The sequence below is a fragment of the Marmota marmota genome, unplaced genomic scaffold (assembly GCF_001458135.2).
Source record: "Marmota marmota marmota unplaced genomic scaffold, marMar, whole genome shotgun sequence".
NCBI classification, from domain to species: Eukaryota; Metazoa; Chordata; class Mammalia; order Rodentia; family Sciuridae; genus Marmota; species Marmota marmota.
Genome location: NW_025999990.1, coordinates 50,415,468 through 50,440,377, shown reverse-complemented (window position 1 = coordinate 50,440,377; position 24,910 = coordinate 50,415,468). Strand labels below are relative to the sequence as shown.

At 37.1% G+C, this 24,910-nt stretch overlaps 1 protein-coding gene across 17 annotated transcripts in view; it reads right to left on the bottom strand.

Annotated features, from left to right (window-relative positions):
- Positions 1-24,910, bottom strand: part of Ptprm (protein tyrosine phosphatase receptor type M) — an 825,349-nt gene that overhangs the window by 632,472 nt on the left and 167,967 nt on the right. For all 17 annotated transcript variants that reach the window (XM_048806549.1, XM_048806555.1, XM_048806560.1 and 14 more), the window contains exon 2: positions 14,071-14,193. In XM_048806549.1, the coding sequence (XP_048662506.1) occupies positions 14,071-14,193 (123 nt within the window). The remainder of the gene's footprint in view (positions 1-14,070; positions 14,194-24,910) is intronic.

Sequence of the window (24,910 nt, the reverse complement as noted above, 5' to 3'; positions counted from 1 at the left end):
AGACTGTGGAACCAACCCAGATGCCCTTCAATAGATGAACAGATTAAAAAAAATGTGGCATTTATACATCATGGAGTATTACGCAGCACTAAAAAATGACAAAATCATGGAATTTGCAGGGAAATGGATGGCACTAGAGCAGATTATGCTAAGTGAAGCTAGCCAATCCCTAAAAAACAAATGCCAAATGTCTTCTTTGATATAATGAGAGCAACTAAGAACAGAGCAGGGAGGAAGAGCAGGAGGAAAAGATTAACATTAAACAGAGACATGAGGTGGGAGGGAAAGGGAGAGAAAAGGGAAATTGCATGGAAATGGAAGGAGACCCTCATTGTTATACAAAATTACATATAAGAGGTTGTGAGGGGGATGGGAAAAAAAACAAGGAGAGAAATGAATTACAGTAGATGGGGTAGAGAGAGAAGATGGGAGGGGAGGGGAGGGGGGGATAGTAGAGGATAGGAAAGGTAGCAGAATACGACAGTTACTAATATGGCATTATGTAAAAATGTGGACGTATAACCGATGTGATTCTGCAATCTGTATTTGGGGTAAAAATGGGAGTTCATAACCCACTTGAATCTAATGTATGAAATATGATATGTGAAGAGCTTTGTAATGTTTTGAACAATCAATGAAAAAAAAGTGTGGAGATTCCTTATTGGTTGACTGCTGTATCTAGTTTATGTTAATTAAGATAAGCTGTGTGGAATGTATAAATACCTCTGTTGTCCTATAATAAACGGCTCCCACTCCTGCTGTATTGATGTACACAAGTCGTTCGTCACCCCCTGGTTATTTTGCTGCAGCTGAACTGTGGCAATACCCATATGGTTCTTTGGATGTTTTAACATTTTAAGGGCACAAAAGAGGTCTTAAGGCCAAAAACCATTCCACAAACCACACCACACTCGAGTGGCACAACACAATATATTTCATTTCTCACCCACCTACTGCCATCTATTGAATGCGTGTGAGTGTGGAGGGCAGAGGAAAATCATTTCCACATCTTCCTCACTTTAGTACTGTCTTAGTCTATTGTATCACAGAATACCACAGACTATATAACTTATAAAAAAAGTTTAGCTCCTATAGTGCTAAAAGCTGGGAAGTCCAAAGATGTGGCTCATGCATCTGGAGAGGCCTTCTACCTCCTTCATCAAAAGAAGCGACAAAGGAGCATGTCAGTTTGAGTCTCTCTTCCTTCTCTTACAAAAGCACTAATCCTGTGTCAGGGCACTACCTGCATAATCTCATCAAACCCTGATTTCCTCCCAAAGGCTCCACCTCCAAATAGCATCTACATATGCATCTAGGGATTAAAAATGAACAGGGACATTCTAATGAGAGCAGGTATCCACTTCCAGTTTGTAAAAACTTCTCAGTGCTTCCACAATTGCCAATGCAGGACAAAAGCAGAGAGAGCATTGTGAATCTCAGCCTAGTTCTAGAAGCTTCTGCCTGAAAGTAACACATGTCACTTCCATTCACATTTCACCAGCCAAAGCAGGTGTTTCCATGTGTAAATCAAAGACAACACAGATACACAATCTTCCCACATTTAGAAAGTGAAGGCTGAAAGCAGCTATCCAACACCACTAACTCCCATGAGGGCTACTAACTCCCATGAGGGCTACTAACTCCCATGAGGGCTACATTTTGAGGTTACTAATCTCTTCCCAGCATTTACTAGAAATTATTCACCTGTAAGACTCTTGACAGGCTTCATAGCACACATTTCAGGAAACACATAGAGTGATACTATTTAATTATGCAAATTGCATGTGTGATAATTTAAAAATATATATATTTTTTATTTAAATTTTCCCCCTTAACTACTGAGAAATATCCACAGTGAACAAAATATATTATAGTGCATGCTTGCCAAAACTAGTATATAATGTTGTATAAAATGGGCACTCTTAAGAGCCTCTGTTTGGCCAGTGCATAAAACCAATTATTTATAATAATTTCTGCCATCAACAAATGCCCCACACCATTTGATAAGAGCAGGACCCTGATCAATTCAAGTAAATTAACATTCCTGTCTGAATGGACTCATCCGGTCCAAGTACAAATTCATGTGTCAATGGTGGAAAGGCCCAATGACCTACCGACTGAAAAATACAAACTGTATCATTTTGTTTTCCAAATAACAAGCACTGATTGCAGTGCTAGAAAGGTCACTTGTCATCAGCTCAGTCATTGACCTACTGGCAAATTGCAGCCTGTCACTCCACAGTAAGCCTGGCCCATCATAGGAACTAAGGGATGTTTGATTTATAGAGGACAATTAGAGAGGCAATGCCATTTTCACAAGGTGTGCATTCAACAGGATGAAATCCTTTAGAAGGATTTCAAAATTTCCCAAGATGACCATTCAAAGCCCCATTTCAAAATATTTACTTAAAAAGTGGTGGTCTGAACCCCGTCTATGTCTTCCAAATCTTATAGTAAGGATTTCAGTATCTTAAATATTTTCTATAAATAACAAACTGGAAAAATTACACTTTCAAGTTTCCTAGAATGAATTAGGTGAGATGTAATTAATAAACAACCCTATATTAGAGAATTTAAAACATACAAATAAGGACTAACCATTTGAAAAATAAATTTCCATTGATATTCTCTCTAAAAGTGCTACTGTATTAATATGCTATCCCACATTCCTCACTCAGACACTTACAACTACATAATCAGTTGTTTCAATTTGTCCACCCACCAGATAGAGGCATTATGATTGTCCAGCAGACAATTAATTAAATAGCCATATTTATTTCTCTTTCAACCACTTAAGCTTTGAAATATCGTGTTAAGATATAATTTGTCACAATCTCTTAGAATAAAGTATTGCTTAACTAGGCATTAAAGTCCACTTATTTAAGATAATGATCTGTACAATCATTTACTACAGTTTGCCAAGAAATTTCATATGAATTTTTCTGTGTTCAGTACCATATTATAGACAGGATATAAATGCATGCAGAAAGGTATCTAAAAATAAAATTTAATAATTCTTTATGCACCTTCTTACAAATTTTAGCTAACCACCAAAATATCTACCAATAGGATAAAGATCTTTATACTTGAGCTATCCACTGAGGCATAAAACCACAGCATGAAGTATTTGTCCTATTTTAGAAAGTCCTAAAATTATATATCCCTGCATTTAGTCCCTCCAAATCAGAATTATATAAGTCTGCTGGCTCCTCTAACACTCTCCAGTTATGACCAAGAATCATCAAGATATACTCAGAAAGGGAAGTCATGATGCAACCTGGGTTTTGGAAATATAAATATTTTCAATTCGAGTTGACAGAAATAGCATTTGACTAAAATGCATTACTGGCGAAAAACCACACTGGCATGGCACAAAATTGGTATGCCTCAATAGAGTGCCTGTTTCCCCACATTCCACTGCAAGTTTTCTTTGGCTACAAAAGTACAAAAAAGATGAGAAAGTATAATAATTACTTATCTACTTCTTACCTAGACTTAATTGTTAACATCTTAACATTTGCATGTCTTCTTTCTCTCTAGACACTCACAATTGCTTCTACACAGTCATCCAAACACTTATTCCTTCATACTTTGGCATGAAATCTTCTAAAGATAAGGGTATACTCTAACATATTCATGTGGTTTTATAGTACATATTTTTTAATCAGATTTCCTTCCTACAGCTTTTCCTAATATAATCTTTATCAGAAATTCTGAATTTTCCTCTTCACGTAGTTGAATATGTTCTTTTCTCCTACAGAAATGGCAAAACCTTCTCCTTGCTTCACATCTTTCACAAGCTCAGCACAGTCTTTAAGTCTGTCCTCTGGCCTCTCTTCTCTTCCCCATCTAGGTCACCTGCAACTTTCTGAATAGCTCAGTGCATGCCCTGTTCTGTCCCCACCCTTCCTGGTCTTTAGACAGGATGGTCCTCTGTCTACTCTTCTAACCTGCTCCAGCCTCACTCTTCATGCCCTTGTGCCCTCTTCTGAAGCCGCTTCCTCCTGGAAGCTCTCTCTGCTTGCCCTTGCCCCACTGACCTCTGTCTGGGTAGCAGCCTGGTCAGGCTCAGAATAGCTGGATGCAGTTGCCACAAGAGCATTTCCTTGCCACATCCCTTCTCCAAGACCTGGAAAATGGGGTACTGGTTTATCACTAAATACCCAGTGCCTAGAATTATGACTTGTACATGACAGGTGCTTGAGAAAGAATTTCATTTTGTCCTGGTTTTAAGGTTAACATAACAATCCAAGCCTAACAGTTCTTATTTTCACATACTTAGCTATTCAATTTTTTGGATAGAAAGTCCCAAAGGTACTTCCAGGGAATCTTTCAATGGCCTGGTCTGACACAGAATGAGAATGGAACGAATCTGAGCCCTCAGGCTACCCAGAATTTTCCAGGCCTTCTCCATCCTGGCTGTCTGCAGGAGGGCTGCTAGAATGCCATCTGCTGGAATTCATTCACCTGCCAGTGGGCTGTGCCAACTGCATGACAATGGTCCACCCCAAACCCATCTTTCCCCAAAGGTACCTCCTCCCCATAAAGAGAGCTTCTGTGGACTGTCTTAAATCCAGGAGGCAAGTGTTTCTTAGCCCTTGGGCTTTCTGGTCTTTAAATAAATTTTTTTTTAACTAGCCCCATCCCCACTCCATGCCAACCCCCACGGCCCACTGCAGTTCTACTAGGAATCTGTGCTCAGAAAACTGAGGGACTGTCCCTCATAACCCATTGTCCCTTTTCTTGACTCATTGCCAAAGGGGGCTCTTCCATTTCAGTAACCAAGCCCAACACCAGCACCTGTACCACAAAGGCCAGTAAGCGGGACACACAGGACCTGAGTTCCAATCACATCCATAGTGTGCTGGTCTTGGGCCACGGATAATAACTGTCCCACTGCTGATCACTGTGATCCTCACCCCTCCCACCCTCCTCTACTCAGATGCTAACTATAAGACTTACAGCATCAGTCATGAATGGCCCATCTGTTTACTCTAGTACTTGGCCTCATATAACTCTTATGAAGTTGTTTCATACAATTTTACAGGGAATCAAGCAAGAAATGAAACTATTAAAATGCATATTTATAAACATAGGCTAATCTGTATACATTTTAGCAAATACTTAATATACAGCTCACTACTATTCTTACTTTTTGTGAGTTTCCCATCTGCCACCACAAGAATTTAAAAGAAAAACATTTGTTGAATACTAGACATAAACTAACAAAATAAATGATCATATATAATGCAATGGCTTATACTGGCTTCCATGAAACAGTTAAATATTAAAAATCAGAACATCCAGGTGTGGTGGTGCATGCCTATAATCCCAGCAGCTCAGGAGGCTGAAGCAGGAGGATTACAAGTTCAAATCAAACCTCATCAACATAGTGAGGTCCTGAGCAACATAGGGAGACCCTGTCTCTAAATAAAATATAAAAAGGGCTGGGGCTGTAGCTCAGTGGTTAAGTGCCCCTAAGTCCAATCCCCAGTACCAAAAAAAATCAAACAATTTTGTAAACCATTATAGTCTTTATCTCTGAAAGTTTTGGCATATAAAAATAGAATCACTGAAAATATTCTGTTTAGTGAAATAAGCTAGACTCGGAAAGACACTACTGTATGATTCTACTTACATGAATTCATAGTGACAGAAAGCAGAACAGTGGTGGCTAGGGGTTGAGGGAAGAGGACTATTGTTTAATGGGTATAGATTTTCAGTTTGCAAAGATGTACGCGTTTAGGAGATGCATGGTAGTGCAAGATAAGCAACAATGTGAATGTACTTAATGTCAGTAAACTATACACCTAACAATGATTAAAATGGTAAAATGTGTGCTTTGTATATTTTACATCAACTTTTTTTTAATGAGGTACTGTGAAATGTGATCCATCACCTCGGACCCATCCCTGAGACCTGGCCCAGTAGGAGCCCTTGCACACCCCACTCCCTGCACAACAGCAAGGAATACTCTTGTTTACACCCTTGAAGAAATGAGGACACAGTGTGCCTGGTGGTGTTGAACTAAAAGCTCCCCAGAGAAGACTGATCTGAAATAATTTTTTTTTTCTTTCTCATCATCTAAAGTTATTTTTCTAAATTCTGTAACTTAGAAACTGCTGACAGAATACAGCTCCAGTCCAATTTCTTTCACTATGTCTCAACATTTACCATTTAAAAGCTAACTGAAAATTCACTCTAAGGCTCACCAAGGTGATCTGAGTAAGATTTGGGAGGAAGAGTGACTAGATTACATGTGGATGTCAGGCAGGGGCTAGGTACACAGCCCTTGAATGAAGAGTCAAAAACAAACAGTTCCTATATCCCAGGTTCAGGGACTGAAAACATACAGTCAACTAAAATAATGCTAGATCCAGGGCTCCCCACTCAATCATTTTAAGTGTTAATTTTTATTGTAAAGACAGACTGGTCATTAAAGGAAATGATAGAGCAATTATCTCAAATCCACCATCTTGATAAAAACAATAAATATTTTAAGAGAATTCTTTCAACTTTCGTAATCTATTCAAAAATTTTATGAAGACCTATAAATTCTGTTTCTTATTTGCTGTATTGAGAAGATAAAATAATCCTTTGGCACAAAGTGCCTACTTCACAGAAAGTCAAAATTAAGCTGAATTCACACCAAATTGCCCTCTGAAAATGACTTAAAAAGAAGAAAAGGAATGTATTCCTTAAATATTATGCTGGGCCAGGGATGAGGATGAGTTCCTGATTTGGATAGTGTGGTCTTGTCTGGTCAACAGCCCTGGGGCAAATTCTGAATGTCTTCCCAAGTCTTCTAGGATCCTGCCTGATTTGATCCCTACCATTACCAGCAAAGCTTACCCTTTGCTCCTGCCCTATACTCGCCTGCATCACTCAGCCTCCAAAGCCACCTGGCCCTGACTTGTTGCAGGTCTCTGTCCACAAACTGCCTCCTCAGAAAAGCTGAACCTGTCTGCTGGTTCCACGGCTCCCTAAGCTCTGATCCAGATGCAGCTTATTCTCCTGGCTCCTAGCACAGTCCACTATACTGTACATTCTCTCTGCTTATTGGTCAAGTGCCTGCCTCCTTCCTGGATTAGAACTGGTGAGAAGACAGAGACTCATCTGCTGTAACCCCAGCACCTACAGTCCATGGTCATCTCCATGAACATACATAGTTATCCCATGCTACCTGTGGGAACAATGACACCAGAATCCATGGATGCTCAAGTCCATTATATAAAATGGAATAGTATTTACTATGCACATTGTCTCATATACTTTAAATCATCTCTAGATGACTTACAATAACTAATGCAATGTGAATGCTCTGTAAAGAGTTGTTGTATTGTTTAGGAAATTATAACAAGAAAACAGTCTGTACTAATTCAGTAAAGATTTTATTTTAAATAATCTCACTCTGCAGTGGGTTGAATCCATGGATGTTGAACCCAGATATGGAAGGAAGACTGTATTACTAATATTTTACACATAAGGAGAGTTAAAACTGAGACTATTAAGAATTTTCCCATGGTCAACTGCTACAAAGAGGTAGAGCCAGCAGCTGGCCAAGGTGGGGCATGCAGATAGCCCCCTCAGTGGAGAGTCTTGATGCTCATTTTGAGAAGATCCAAGCAAACGCCACAGGATGAAAGACTATGCCCTTCACTAGATGTATGTGCTTACATGGGAAGGTCACTCAAGGACACTCAGAAGAGCAAAAACTGGAGACTATTTTTCTTGCCAATAAGCCTGGGTCAAATTTTACTTCTTTGAACTTCAGTTTTGTATGGTATAAAATGAGGATAATGACACCCAGTTTCTCAAGACCATCAAGGACCAAATGATATAAAGCAAAGAAGCCAAATTTGTCAACTGCTAAGTGTCATCTGTGTGTACAAGATTACCTTGTTTCCTAAGACTGATTGATCTGAAAGTCCTGTGCTGCCACATGCTGTGACTTCAGACTTTTTCCTGTCTTTGCTCTTCTTCTTACTGTTTTAAGGAACAAAGCCTATAGGAAAGCTAAATCTGATATTTTATGTGCTACATCTGATGAACTGAATTTTTGATTACCTTTTAAATATTCACTACCTCATTAATAAATGAAGATAAACATGGTTTACAGCATATGATCATGTTTGCCCATCCAAGAACACTCTAATCAGACTGAGAATGTCACGTGCTCTGGGAAAGGCATATTTATTTGCTTCATTCAGTGAGGAATCCCAAGCATCAATAACAATGCCTAGCACATAGCAGGTGTTTAATAAATATTTGTAGAGTGTTGACTGATTGAAGAAAAAATGAGATAATTAGACAACTGTCTGAATATTCGGTGCCAAAAAAATATTTCTCACTGGATAGGCAGAGAAATTTAAGGGGAAGAAATCTTTTCAAGCTCATAGTTGTCTTTTCTTCATTACTCACTAAACCCTCTATAAGCTCTGAAGCATGAATATATAGGAAAGTCCTTCCTGGCATGAGGAAAATATGTGCCTGATAAATGCACCGAAAGAGAAAACTTCAATTGCTTTGACTGTCAATCTATCATTTTTCCCCAAATGTGAAGCTAATGATAAACAAATATATGTAGTCGTTTTTCTATTTTCTGGGTCATTACACTAAGAGTACAGACTACTGCTCTATCCCAGCCTTTCTGTCTGCCTTTCATATAGGCACCTACATACATGATTTGATCCTTAATCATAGCATCCCCATGAAAACGAGCAATCTCATCATGCCTAACATATAAAGCTAAGTATTGGAAAGCAAAATGAGCTAGCTATAACTTCATGCTGTAGCACTTAGAAGAGTATTAACAGAATTGCCTTTACCAAGAATTAGGATCCAAATTCACTTTTTAGAGGTTCGATATTGTAAGGGGACAATGTAAAGCATAAATAAGTATTAATTCTATAAAATATCAAATAGCTATGGTTATGAGCTACCTTTACATTAACACTATTGGTAAGTTTATTGTTTAAATTTTTTCTGTTTTTTAAAAGAGAGTCACATTTTCTATACAGAAGATATAGATCTTTCCAAATATCAGTTTTACAAAACTTGAGTAGTAAGGTACAAATATTCCATGGTAACAATACACATCAACCACTATCAAATCAAGTAGGTGATTTAATATCATAAAATACTTCTTAGTCATTACTTAATCTATGTGATTATTATACAATGTGCTACAGTGTAAAGAGGGATAGAATTCAACAGTACTTACAAAATGTATCAGGATATTACTTGGATTCTTAATCAAGGTTCTTGTGCTCACTGTAGTAATTCTTACGATAAATTTTTAAAATTTTTGAGTTGGGTTTGTAGCCCAGTGGTAGAGAGCTTGCCTAGCATGTGTGAGTCAGTGGGTGGATCTTCAGCACCACATAAAGTTAAATAAATAAAATAAAGGTATTGTGTTCATCTACAACTAAAAATATTTTTTTAAAAATGTTCCCCATTGCTAATGCAGAGGATCAATCAATATGAAATTAACTTCACACTTATCAATAAAAGAGAAACTAGGTTTGGCATAGTTTGCACATCGAGAAAGCCTTTATGATTCAGAGCTAGCTACAAAAGTATAATCTACCATGACATAAATGTTGACCTTAAATATAAAAATTTAAATGAAATGTGGTATTCACTTCCCCTAAATATGTTTTGCCAGAGCTAACATCACTGACTTAGAAAACTATTGAGTCAGTTTTTAGAAAGCTCTATACTGTATTTAAGTTGTTTAAAATGTGATTAGTAATAACTTCACACATGAAAATACAGAGAAACAAATCCTGTAGCATTTGACTTAAAACACTGGAGCACTGATGTTAGAAAGGACACAGAAAAAGTAAAAAGCTAAAAATTAAGAAGAAAAATTTTAGTCTCCATCACTTTTAATTTCACCTTGATGGATTAACTGTTAATCAGAATCACAGCAGTAGAACAAAAATTTTGGTATTAAACAATTTAAAAAATGTAATTTTCAATAGATGGGATTTTAAGAGGAAAAACAGAAAATCCTTAATCTTGTTTATTTTCTCTTTGATTTTAATAGCCCAATGTTTGGAAAAACCTACAATTTGAACATGAAAGAAAATGTGAGGCAATGCCTGTATGTGAACAATTACGATAACAATTACAGTATGAATACAGAAAATAATGACAATATATAGCAAGACTCTAAAAAAACCATTCTAGGCTGAAGTTAATCTAACCAATTTAAGAGAGTGGTCACAGAATTTCTCAGAAAGGGCCACACTAAATATAATAGGTTTTGTGGACCAGTCTCTATCTTAATAAGTCATCTTTGCTCTTATAGCTTAAAATCAGCCACAACTGTATTTAAACAAATTAGCATGAGTAAAACTTTGTTCATGGACACTGAAATTTAAATTTCATGTGTCACAAAATATTACTATTCTTTTTTAATTTTTTTCAACCATTTATAAACGTAAGTGCCATTCTCAGCTTGTAAGTCATACAAAAATTTGGCAGCAGGCTGAATCTGCACAGCAGGACATAGTTTGCCAACTCTTGGTCTAAAGCATTATAGAACCAGCCCACACATGGGAGACCAAATACACACTTGCACACACACAGGAAAAAGTCCAACTATATTTTAAATGAACATTTAAATAAAATTAAAGAACTCTATCGTTATATTCAATTTTGACACAGCTTTACCCTGAGAAATATTTTTAAAATTAGCCTTCTAGTTTTGCATGAAAGGACCAGTTTTGGAATCTGCTTTTGAAAGGAATAAATTACATTGCACACATTAATGGGAAAAGGAGAAGAGGAAGAGAAGAAAAAAAAGAAGAAGAAAAAACTCTTGAAACTAAATAGTATTTAAAACTTATGGCTATATATACATGATGGAAACTCAGTATTAAAATCATATTAGGATGGTATAGGATGAATATTTATCCAAAATGTTTTGAACCAGAAGTGTTTGGGATTTGGGATTTTCTTGTATTTTGAAATATTTGTAGACATGATGGAGTATATCTCGGGGCTAGGACCCAAGTCTAAACATGGAATTCATTTATGTTTCCTGTATACCTGTTAACACATAGCCCAAATGTAATTTTATACAATGTATATAACTGTACTTTGACTACAATCCATCATATGAGGGCAAGTGGACAATTTTTCCAATTGTGGAGTGATGTGGATACTCAAAGAGTTTCAGATTTTGAATTGTTTCATATTTCAAGTTTTTAGATTAGGAATGATCAACCTGTGTATGTAAATTCATAAGATCACATGTTCTTATTTCTAAGAACATTGCTTGGAGAATTTAACTTCTTACATATCCGGTTATAATACCCTGGGATTACACTAAGAAAACTGCTCTAAGAACACTTCCAACCTGTCTCACAGCTAGTTATGTATAATCTTAGGTTGTGTAGTTATTGTAGTTTTCTAACTTTTTCCCAAGTAGGTAAAAGTTCATTGAGAGAAAGAGTCCTTTCTTACAATCCTCCATCTCTAAAAGTAATTATCACCATATTTAGCATATGTTAGGGGTCAAAAAAATTACAGTAACTAAAGTTTATTTAATGAAATAGTAGAAAGAGAAATACCAGTGTTTGCAAGCATGTATTATGGCACAAATTTAGTCTGAGAGAACCTCTATCGATTATCCAAAATCTCGCCTGCACCCATCCTTGAAAGCATAGCACAGGGGTATAGATAATGCTTGTGTTACCCTTCATTTACACTCTGACATCCAATCATCCACATATCCAAACAATGAGCTGCACCTTGTGTGTGTTGGGGGGTCGGGAGTGGGGGCTCAGGGAAGGGCTGGGGTCTGGAACAAACTTTCTGTAACCACCAGGAATCAGATGAATTGATGAAAGTGTTAGATGATGGAAAACAAAGACCTCATGCTGCAAAGGCTTAATTTAACCATAAGTTAATCTACTAATCAACAGAAACAAAATAAAACAGAACATTTAAATGCCCCCACTTTATCGTTCCTAGGCACAAAATCCATCCAACATTAAATATCTGTAAAGTTGCTTGACTGTTGTTCCTTCTACTCTCTCCCTGATTGTTCTACAACACACATGGCTTTTGGTATTTATTACCATTTGTAATGGCCACTGCTGGTAACTCATTCTGCTTAAATTTAAAGAGTGGACTATTGGGGGCTGGAGTTGTGGCTCAGTGGCAAAGCGCTTGCCTAGCATGTGTGAGGCACTGGGTTCGATTCTTAGCACTGCATATAAATAAATAAAATAAAGGTCTATCAACAACTAAAAAATATATATATTAAAAAATTGAGTGGACTATTTAGTGAGAGATGGCAGTATGGTGTGTCAAAAGGTAGAAAAAGGGGACCAAGAAAAGATTTCTTAAGGTGTTTTTATCAGTGGAGGTCTGTCATCTTGTGACAAAAATAGAATCAGCAGCAGCTACAAAAGTTTCTTCAATGTTTAGGCTTCTTTTAAAGTTAATTTTTCAAATAAGACTTCAATAAAAAGGGGTACAATAACAAAATCAACTACCTACAGTGAAAAATCACAAATCCAGGGGCTGGGAGGGTAGCTCAGTGGTAGAGCCCTTGCCTAGCCAGGTTGGGTTCCAACCTCAGCACTGCAAAGAAGAAACCATTACAAATTTTGATCAAGTGAGAGGACAACAAAGCAACTGTGAGTGTGTTTTGTGGAGAAATCAATCAGGACTAAATCTGGCATCCTTCCACCTCCCCAAGCCTCAACTGTCCTAGCCTCTCTGAACATAGGGTGGGCACTCAACAAGAGGGAAAGTCAAGACCCAAAGCCTCCAGGGCAACAAACCTGTCCTGGAAAACTCAGTGATAATAGGAAAAGCACAGTTGTGTCCCCCTCTGACATTTGACTAGAATGGAAGCAGGAACCGGAATTGTGAAAAACAACTTAAGTGTATCATAGATGCCACCACAGCCATATCTGAAAGTACACACACATACAAGAAAACAGGAGACAGAGGGGAGAATGTGACCTGCAAGAAACTAGCCAAGAGCTGGAGAGGTTCTGAAGCCTATCAAAGGCACAGTGCTAAAGAACTCAGTGCTCCTTTCTTTGAAATTATAAGGAGTTAAAGGAAAGGCAGGCAGGAATGTGGTGGATGCCGTATTGTTAAAGATTAGTAAGAACAGCATTAGATTCTACCTCATGTTTCAAATCTACATTTAAAAAATTAACTTACTAAATGTATTGTTTGCTGCATGTAGGAGCATTAATGAAAAGCTTAAATTCATTAAAAGTACAAAAATTATGTTATATCTGAAATCCAAATCAGAATAATATATTTTACTAGTTTGAATCCTGAATGTGATATGCTCATCATTCCATCTGAAGAATGAATCTGCAAATCTGAACTTTTAAAGGGATGTTCAAGGTCACAGGCTGAAAAGGGGATCCAGTAAAATGGTCAGGCTGCAATACTACCAGAGTTCATCAGTCACCATCTCCTAGTCTTCTTTCCAAAATACAAGCTGAATTTTTGCTGTTGTTCAGTGAGATAAATGTCTTTCCCTCAGCAGAAAATTCACTAAGTACTTCCACACTGGGAAAATTATGCACATATCCATGCATTGCCATTATATTTTCTGAATGTTTTCAAGACCACATGCAATCTTCTGAGACTTCCCAAGTATAAACTGAGTCCCTGAGGTTGAGAAATGTTAAGTCACCTCCAAAGTCTCCTATCTGTGACAGCAGAGACTTTGTTATTTGGATTCTCCAAGTAAAATTCCAACCATGAGTCACATTTTCTAGAAAACACATCCATTTTCCATATCTGCTGCTTGGAAAATGATCAACTGTGTGAGGCCCATTAATCTAGTTAAGGTGTACCCAAAGATAAAGGAAATAAACTGTAAGTAGACTGTAAGGAGGGAGATATAAAGTTAAAACTCTTGTAATCAGTCCTCTTAATTATGCCACCTTCACTAGCTAATCAGCCATTGACTGCCACACTCAAAGAAAACACCCTCCATCATTCAACACTATCCAGTGAACATTGATTAATACTCTTGGGTTCCCTTTACTTTAAAAAGAAAACTTAACACTAAAAGCAAACCTGATGGCATCCATGGATCAGAAGTTGGTTTGGTCAAGGTGTTCACTTGCTCCCAATTGAAGTCATCATCTTCAGCTTGACTATATCCACATGTGCTGTATGGCTCATCAAAAAGGCAACCACCTAACATGTGAAAGAATGAAAAGTAACATTAATCGACAACTAGACCTCTTAAAATGAGCTGTGATGATTACACCTACTTGATGCCAGAATCTAATTTAGCCTTTTTTGCTCAGGATCAGTAGATTTCAACATTACTGTATGCTTGCTAAGTATTGCTGAGTATTAACCATTCCTTGCCCTTACCACTATATTCTGTTTCTCTCAAAAAAGAATCTAACATCTATAGAAGAAAATTAAAAAGAAGAAATTTTAAAATTCACATTTTCCAGATGTATAGGAATTTAGAAAATTAACTGTGCATTCAAAACTTTAAGAGAATTTCCCTGAGCATTCAATGGGTTTTCAACAACAACAAAATTTATCATTTGTCCCAAAAAATAGAGAAATGTTTTCATCCACAACACTGGCACAATGGTAGAAGACAAGATGCAGTACAAACTATGGACAAAATACAAAATATTTTTCAAAAGATTATTCTAAAATCTAACATAGAAAAAGCTTTCACTTTAATATTTCAAAGATTTGGGGAGGGGTCTCAAAATTAAAACAGAATATAAATTTACTTTATAGTCCACATAAGGCAAAAATAATTTCAAGAATAAACATGTGGTAAACATCTGCTTAATTTTGCTACTAGGAACAAAGCTATTTAAATAAGGAAACAAAAAATAATAGAGAATGCAGTATATGCAGAGCAGCTCATCTGTTTCAGCATCAACAGCATTCAGCACATTGATGATTGTAGATTTCACCTCACAACCTCTTAAAGGTCCATTACTCTGAATTATTATAGATAGCATCAGCTCTTTATCCAAATGTTTCACATGGGAAGTGTGAGTCATTATATCAACCATATTAATGACTATGAAAATTCTACTATACACTATATAATGGATAATCGATATTATTATCCCATTGCTTAACAATAATAACATATTAATTTAAAATACTAATAGAATTACTTGACAATGAGAATTAAGATCTGGCTCAAGCAGGGCACAGTGGTGTACAACATTAATCCCAGAGTCTAGCGAGGCTGAGGCAGGAGGATTGCGAGTTCAAAACCAGTCTCAGCAAAAGTGAGGTGCTAAGCAACTCAGTGAGACCCTGTCTCTAAATAAAATACAAAATAGGGCTGGGGATGTGGCTCAGTGGTTGAGTGCCCCTGAGTTCAATCCCTGGTACCAAAAAAAAAAAAAAAAGATCTGGCTCAAGAAAACATAAATTTAAGAATATTATTCCACTATGTTTGTAATGTATCCCTGGCGGCAAGAAAATAAACAGAATAGAAAACAGATGTTGGGGATCACCTGATCTAACTTCCATGCAAATGCTCAAGTCAATTCCATAGAGACAGTCTTTGAAAAGTGTGACACTCAAAACTTTGTAACATATACTTATCACACAGACAATGCCCCTTAAAAAGGCCCAAATTTGCTTATTGAGAAGGAAACCCATTTATCTTAGTCCCATCCATGAAGAAATGGTAAAAATATCAGAAAATGCAATCATCTGAAAATAGTTGTGATGTTCTAAGCCTTTATTTCTCTAAGCAAAACATGCTTTTTTCCCCCTTGAATTCCTCCTACTAGATGGGTTTCAGACTTTTAGTAGCATGGCAGCTGTTCTTTGAACACTAGTCCAAAACACCAGAATTCAACTGGCTGCTTCCCCTGACCTCTGCTCTTTCAACAGCCCACATAAGGCACTTGTCCTTTCTGAGCTGCTGGGAGCCTTCATATCCATTCATCCTTTCCATATCACTGCCAGAGTTGTTTATCTTCTATAATGAGGTGATTTTTATGAATTAAAACACAGGACTGACATTCTCCCTAAACCCCACCTCATTTTCAGTGCATCATCGTGGCCTGTGGAGAGCTTTCAGAATACTGACCCTGTTGTTCAGTTACTAGTCATCCTGCCTAAATTTACATTGTAGGTTGAGCATCTCTGACCCAAAAATCCAAAGTCTGCAAAAATCTGAAAATTTCTGAGTATCAATTTGATGCCAAAAGTGAAAAATTTCACACCTGACTTCATGTGATGGGTCACATTCAAAATTCAGGTACACTAAAAATACTGCATAAAATTAGCTTCAGGCTATGTATATAAGGTGTATGTGAAACATAAATGAACTTTGTGTTCAGACTTGGATCCCATCCCCATAGCACCTCATTATGTATATGTAATTTTAAAAAATCCAAATCTAAAACATTTCTGATCCCAAGCACTTCTCACAAGGGATACTCGTCTGTGTCTGCAAATGTGATAGGCATGCTCTCTATGTCTGCCTCCCGAGTGCTGTTAAATGTTACATGGGGCAGAGTCCAGGAACTTTGAACTGTTTTAAATGGTCTCTCCCAGCTTTCTAACCTTTTCTTAAGTCATTAGTTCCAGGGATGAGGGTGAAATCAACTCAATGACTTCACTAATATTTCTAACACTTCTAGTCTCAAGTAAACCTTCATCTGGAAACATAAAATTCATTATAAAGGGTAGAGCACTGAACTCAAAAGTTTTACCTTGACAACCATCAATCATTTGTATTTCCCTCTTACTGGGTTTTAATAAGTTCAGATGCAAAGAGAATTCATTGAGTACCTAATGCTAACAACTTTCCAATTTAGGATAAAAAATGATAAAAGACTGCACAAAATAGTAATGGTATTTCCCCCCACCTTAGTTGCAAACCCTAATTTTGATTCAGAGAATAGCTTCAAGTACTAAAGGGATAATCCCATCAGCAATGCCATGAAAAATAGTCCAGAAGAATGAAATAATCATAAATTTTGATATAAAGGGACTTCATGGAAACAGCACTCCTTTGGAAGTCCTTTCATGAAATCTTAAACAGAGAGAAATAACTATAAACATCCACCGAACAGCAAATGCTGGTTAAATATCTAGTTTACAAGACGGCTGCTGGCATTGAAGATGGACCCAGATACCAAGGCAATAGCATGTGTGGCTGAGAGAAAACCCAGTAGACCAATACAAGGCCTGTGAGGGGATATAACTTTACCATTACACAAAGCTGTTTTATCACTTGAAAGGAAATATAAAAATATGATATAGTTCTTTTTGGACCCATGTCTGGTTACTTAACCCCTTGAAAATAGAATCAACCATAGAAATTCCGATGGTCCTAGGATATACCCCCATGCACAACAATCTTTATTGGTGGGACCATGAAGATAGCAAAGGTGATTTTTTTTCAGCTAAATAAGATTAAAGGAAGTAACAACTGAATTAAAACAACCAATTAAAAAGAGAGCAATTAAGTTTTGGGTTTTCAGGGCAGCTGGCAAAGCAACAAAATATATACTCTCTGGAGTCAAACCCCCAGATATATTTTCATGAAAACTATAGATTTTAAGAAATGGTATCTGAAAAGGCCATGGACAGGGTAGGAATAATGCTCAAAAGTAATACTGATTTTCTAACTATATATTTCTTGCCTTGGTATTCCCTAGAGCTGCTACTTACTAAGCACCCAGTGAACACTTTTTAAAAGAAGAAGCAATGAATCCCCCCAAATTCTATGTAGGATCTAGCTGCAATAATTTTTGCCTGGAAATTTTTAAAAGAAGTGTAATGTAACTTCCATCAAAATGATAAAAACAATCTTTATACAGACTCACAAAATACCTTGCCTAATTCTTCTGGGGGTATCCCAACATAAAACAGCTGGAAAAGGTGACTAATCACTGAACATGTTCATTTTTATTATGGTTGAAACTATAAGCCAGTTAAATGTTAATGAAGTCTCCACAAATTATGGCTTTAACTTTTTTTTTATCCTGGCAATAATTAGATGGCAAGGCTAGTTGCCTATAAAGGTCACTCCTAATTTATGAAAATAAAATATTGTCATTTGCATATTGAACAAAATTTAACTTTCTTCTTTCTTTGGAGTAGCAGAAATGACTACAATAATAGTATGAAATCTTTAAGGTATAAAGTGTGAAGAACTGGCCTGCTTTTACCCAAAAGGGAACCCTATGAAATCTTTTATGTCATCATTCAATGTCCTACTGAATCTCCAGGCCTGGAGAAAAGACAAAGGAAGACAAACTGACAAGGATTAGGGCCAACCATTGAAAGATATTGTTAAAATTTGTTTTTGATTGTGATCCATTCATGCCATCTTGACCCGCTCTCAAGCATGCACTCTTCATTAACCAAATGTATCTCTACCGAGATGTGTGAATATTTTTTACTATGTTCCACCTGGTTTTGCAATAGGCAGCTCTAGATCTACTAAAGTGATTTCAGGATTCCTTCAAAGTTGCTACTTGTAGTCTGTAAGATTTGGGAGTGAGAGCCGCTACTTAAGACTGTTTCTTTAGCTTGAAGTTATTAATCAACAATCAATATACTCAATACTCAGAGAAAAACCCCTGATCTACAAAGTTCTTTGCTACTGAAAGCTACTATTGCCTCATATGGACCTGGTATCATCTACATGCTATCTAAGAGATAATATGGCTATTATTTATTCTTCACAGCCAGAGAAAGACACTTATCTCAAGATGTCTGATTCAAAGAACTCACTGCAAAACCAAAACCATGCAATTATGTATATGTATCATCTCATTTAATTTTCCTAAAGAACTATCTGTGTACCAGTTATCAACATATATTATACCTCTCAAGTCTATACACACCTTTCATCACTTTCTCTGTAAAAATGTGTCAGGCTCAATGCGCCAGAAGATAAGATTCTCAGTAGAGGGTGTGGGACAGACCCTGCATGAAGGAGGGGTTGGCTTCACTCAACTCCCTGGCAGGATCCTCAGCACACCATGTAGGGGACTTCTTGGAGCCTGACTCCTCCAGCGATAGCAAACCTCTGCACCTCTTCTGGGGATTGTAGCAGCAGGCTCCAGTGGAATACCTCCCATTCACAGCTTTTTCTGCCCCCTGCTTCCCCTCCAAAAAGGCATATTCCCTCCAAAGTTTGCAGGTACAGCCTTATAGTGACTACTCTTCCATCCACTGGGCCACAGCCCTGCCCTGGGTCTCCTGCTTGGCTCTACATCTGCCAAGATGTATGAACAGAGGCTGTTCCAATACATCTACTATTCCTTTATTCTGTAGAGCACTCATTCATCTGTACTACCCCAAGCTCTCATATTCTAGTACCTCATTATAGTTCTTTCTTTCCCCCTTCCTCCCTCCCTCTCTTCATCCCTTCATTCTTTGTTTCCTTTTTTCTTTCTTCATCCCAAGTCCTTTGTCACTTTTTGAGACAAGATCTTGCTGAGTTGATGTGGCTGGCCTACGTCAGCCTTTTAAGACACTGGGATTACAGGTATACACCACCAGGTTCAGCAAGTTTATTATTCTTTATATTAAATTTTCCCTATCCAAGTTACTGTACTGTTTCTGTCTCCTGACTGAATCCTGAACAATGCATTCCTATTTTTACAAATGACAGTTTTAGGTGGTCAGATAGCTCCCCCAAACATCCCAGAGTTTCAGTGCAGGGCTAGTAATTCAACCAAGGTCTGCATCTAAAGTCCACGCTCTTTCAAGTCTATGAATTTTCACTTATATCTATCAAGTAAGTAAACAACACACTGACTAATAAATGAACTGTACTGTAAATAAGCTCCTGAAAGTGCTGCTTCTAAGAAGCAGTGGAGGACAATCAAATGTTAATTTCATAAACCTTTAAGATAAACACACATTTTGAATTGTTCTGCCTTTTACAGGTTAAATTGACTTATACACCCTAGGCAATCGTTCCTATTGTTGTAATTATAGTCCATTTAAAGTTATTTTGTAAAAAGACTATAAGACTCCTTGAGGAGTTTTCTGGAACATTTTCTCATTTGTTCTAAATACAGAGTGACCCCATTTAAGGCAGCTTTTATCAAATGCAAAAAGTATTAAATGGCTCTCTCCATAGAGAACACAGATCAAAAAATAGTACTAAAGTACCCCCCCAGAAGAATTAATGTTCTATGTTCTATTTTCCTAAAATACATGCAATCTCAGGTGGTCCTATCCACTTGTTTCAGATTTTAAAACTGTGTTAGATAAGTGGCTACACAATTCAAAGGATAAACAGAAAATGAACTATAATAGACATAATTGTTTTAAGAGTTAAAGAAAAAACCTATACCAACATGCCAGAGTCCTTGCTTTCTTCTTATAAATCACACTGACATCTACATTTAATTGCCTGCCAAACAATAAAAGTATATAATGCCTCTTAAACTTTGAGTGTGCTGGAGATGTTTAGTGAATCAGACACTAAGCATTATAGAAATGCTCTCCTACGTAATTTAATCTAGCAAGCAGCTTTTACACATCGTACAGGCATTTAAATGGCTAATGCTGTGGCTTTATTGTAAAAAGCTTCATTTGCCCATGGATATATCTTACATAATACAAAGAAAGTGAGTTGTCTTGCTCTTAAAATATCTATGGCTTATTACACTTACCTCATACTTCATTTTATCACAATCAATGGATTCCTAATTTTTAAAAATGCTGGATCGCAACAAATAGCCACATATTTTTCTTATTGATCATAAAATCTGGTTAAACTAAATGGGTAATGGTATTTTTTCTATTTCTAAATGTTGTGTAGAGCCAATTTATTAGGAACTTCAGTGTCTCCATTTTTCCATATGCAAATAAATACCTCATAGAACTGCTACTGGATTTAATTAGAACACTTATATGAATTTTCTGTGTAAATCTGAAACTACCTGAGAATACTAAGGTATTCTTATTCCTTGCACCACAATATAGAAAACTATAGTGTAGGAAACAGTTGTCTACCTCCCTAGTAATCGATTTGGAAAGGAAAAGAAAATGATGGACAATTTGCCAGAATGTCCTAGTAGACACTCAGACCTACATCAGTATTTACCATCTGCTCTCTGCAGTGGTTTGTGTCCTGAGCCCTACATTGCAGCAGTGATTCTCATGGACAATTCTGGGCCTGCTACATCCCTGAACTACATTAGAAGATTCTCAATTCCCCTCCCCCAAATTCCTGAATCAGAAACTCTGGGATTGGGAAAGTACCCTCTGCTTTAACATGCCTCCCAGGGATTCTGAGGTACCCTGCTAGCCACAGTTCTAGACTAACCTATTTAACCAGAATATTCTGGGAGCAACCCCAGAAGATTTTTTAAAAGACCCTTTTAAAAAAGGCCCCAGAATAATATAATAGTTGACCTAGTTTAGAAAGGGTGCTCTAGATCAAACATGTTTAAGCATATATACACAATGGAATTTTACTCAGCAATAAAAGAGGATAAAATCATGGCATCTGCAGGTAAATGGATGGCGTTGGAGAAGATAATGCTAAGTGAAGTTAGCCAATCCCAAAAAAACAAATGCCAAATGTTTTCTCTGATATAAGGAGGATGACTCATAGTGGGGTAGAGAGGGGGAGCATGGGAGGAATAGATGAATTCTAGATAGAGAAGAGGGGTGGGAAGGAAGGGGAGGGAGCAGGGAATTAGCAAGGATGGTGGAATGTGATGGACATCATTATCCAAAGCACATGTATTGAAAACACGAATTGGGTGTCAACATACTTTATATACAAACAGAGATAAGAAAAATTGTGGTCTATATGTGTAATAAGAATTGTAATGCATTCCACTGTCATGTATTTTAAAAAATAAAATCAATTAAAAAAAGAAAGCATATTATTTGTTTTTTTAAACAGCCATGACCATTCTATATTTACTTACAAACTGTATGCATGTAGTACTCTGAATATGCTGATTATGATAAGTATGCATATAATTGACTTTTTAAAGCATTTCTAGAAAATATAAATATAAGTTGAGATTCAGACTTTTCTTTCATTTTCTTTCATTTGTCAATGGATTATACTGTATTGCTCAAAAGGGACATGGAAGAAAAGCCTTTTGGAGGTTGGTGCTTGGAATAACTTAATAATTTAGTCGTAAATCTCTCTCAGATAAATTAGGAAAACAAAATAGCACAGCTGGATCAAAGTGTTGCTCTAATTTTCTGCTAAGAAAGCCCTGAACTGTCATTTTTCTAAGTGGAACTACTCAATAAGAAGAGATATCCTACATGGAAAATGATCCTGGTTACTGGTCAGAAGTACCCAGGAAATTAATGAAAAGCAGAATTTCATTTAATGCACTCCTGCCAGTTTAATATGATTTATAAATCTATCTCTTGATGATTTTATTAGCATAAAATCATTATTTGGAACAGCTGATAAAATAAAGTCCTGAATTCACCAATGAGCAGTGCAGTCAAATCAATTGTTTATGTTCAGTTTAAAACAGCCATCCAATTCCCTGGTCGATGATTAACCTAAGCTCACCTAAATGAATATCCTCAATGAACATTTTTTTTAACCCATTTACAATCACTAAGTAGAATTGACGTATTAGGAAACAGTAAACATAATTTCATATATCCTCTTGGCAAAACATTCATTCCAATTTGCTCTCATTAGGAGAATTACTCAACTAACATCAGGTAACTTGTACAGCTGACTGTACTGAAGGGGATCAGGGACCTGGGGTATATTAAGTCCTGGATCTGCCAGTTATATGTCTCTTGCTCCCTGAACAAGAAGGAGATGAGCAGTCCTCCCAGTGGAGATGCACTTTATCTAGATGATTTCAGTGAAGAAAAGGGAGGAGTGTGAGATAGAGAAAAGTCAATGTACTTGGTCCAGGAGCCTAATAGTCATATGTCCCAGAAAAGCTGGAACTGAACAGGTGCTCCCTCGATCTCACCCAGTTGGTCTCCATTCCTTCATGCCTTTCTTAGCATGGCATCCTGTTGGGGTCAGTGTAATTCTCACGTCTAAATATCTGAATGTTTTACTAAACATCAGTCCAAACTCTAAACCACCTAATTCTGTGCTCAAACAAGAAAATAGATATTCCAATGCCAAGGGGACCCTACAGTGGCCCTGTTGAAATTACTGAGAAACAGTATGTTAATCTTCAATGCAGAATTTCCCTAATAGGTTTTTAGGGACAATTCTGACTGTGGGCAAATCTCTGAAGATTTATGCTCTACAGAATATAATTCCTTCATAACATCTATCACCTATTGCCTGGGAAACTGGGAAGGTTAAATTTGGTGGTGCTGGCATAAGTGGGGTCATTCATACAAGATGATGACTATAAAAGAAAGTCACAGCTATGTTTGGTTCATATCATACAAAACAGGAAGAAAGAGTAATAGAAATGTCTTTATCCACACTGCATTGGTTGGGTCACCTAACTCTCTGCCCAACATCTTATGCCCTTCATTGTTTCTCTTCTCAGTTTCCCATCCTCCCCCACAATTTGAGTTTCAGCTCAGGTCCCCACTTGATTTGAATCATTCCCTCATGTCTGCCCCCTCCAGCAATTCCACACATTCCCTGCAAGCTGAATTTTATAAATGCATAGTTTTAAATACTCTCCCTCTACTTAAATCTATTCATCAGCTCCTTACTGCCTATGGGATAACACTCAAGTTTTATCATGTGACATATGTTGTTTTTCTGATTTGACCCAATTTACCTTTTCATCTTCTTTTCTTACTTCTGCTTCCCTTTAATTTTACACTCTAGTAATTCCCAGCTATCCCTACATTCACCTCCAATGACCGTGCTGCCATATGCCACCATCTGCTTATGCAGTCCCTGCACCTACTCAAGACTTTCCCCACCCTGAGCCCAGAGTCTACCTTAAAAACTCTATTACAATAATTAAATCCCAGCTCAGAGGCCGTCTCACATAGAAACCTGATCTTTTCACAGATAAAATCAATCACTCCTTCCTGTGGACCACCATGGCAAAATATATCCATCTTCTTGATGTTCTTAGAGTTCTACTGTGGGGCCACAGAACTGGACGTGTTTGCCTTCTCTACTGCACTGTGAGCTCCAAAAACCAGCACAAGGTTTTTTGTTCATCTCCATATCCCTGTCCCAATCCTAGAAAAATACTTGCAAATCATTAAATATCTGCTGGACTTAACAGAATTGTGTGAAGTTTTTTGTAATACAGGTAAGAACAAAAACTGCTTACCGGTCTCTTTGTTAGAAAGAAACACTGATGAAAAAGCATCTAATTTAACAAATTATTCGATTTAACAAATCTCAGGCTACACCAATAGAAGATGAAATCTTGACTCTAGAATTTATCTCTTCGATCTGACTTATGGCAACCCCCTCCCTTTCTCAGCCCTAGGGCTCCTAAGGACTTGGTGACAGGCATTAGGTAAGGTACTAGGGAGGAAAGGGAAGAGAACTAGAGGGAAGAGACAGAGGATAAAAAAGTCCTTGTCCTCAAGGAAGATAACTCAGGGAACACAGGTAGTTAAAAGGGGAGGGAATTCAAACTACCACAGGAGCCAAGAGAAAGAAAAATAAGTTTCCTGAAGGTCTCCTTTTCCTAAATGGTCCAGATAAAATGCAAACCAGAGAGTCGGCCACTAGATGTAACAATCTACTAGATACCCCTGGCCTGCTATTCTAAGAATCTGCATAATGAGGCTGGTATTTGGCAGACCTCAGCATAAGTCAACAAAAAGCATAGAGATTTTGTGTGTATCCTACTGGAGCTCTGGTTTAATGTCTCAGTTGTGTTTGATTTTAAGTTTTAAACATAAAAAGAATGTTAATGATTACATATTATGCATCTTTCAAGTTTATGAAACATAAAAGTAGTTAATGCTTACTCAATATCAAATTTAGCCACTC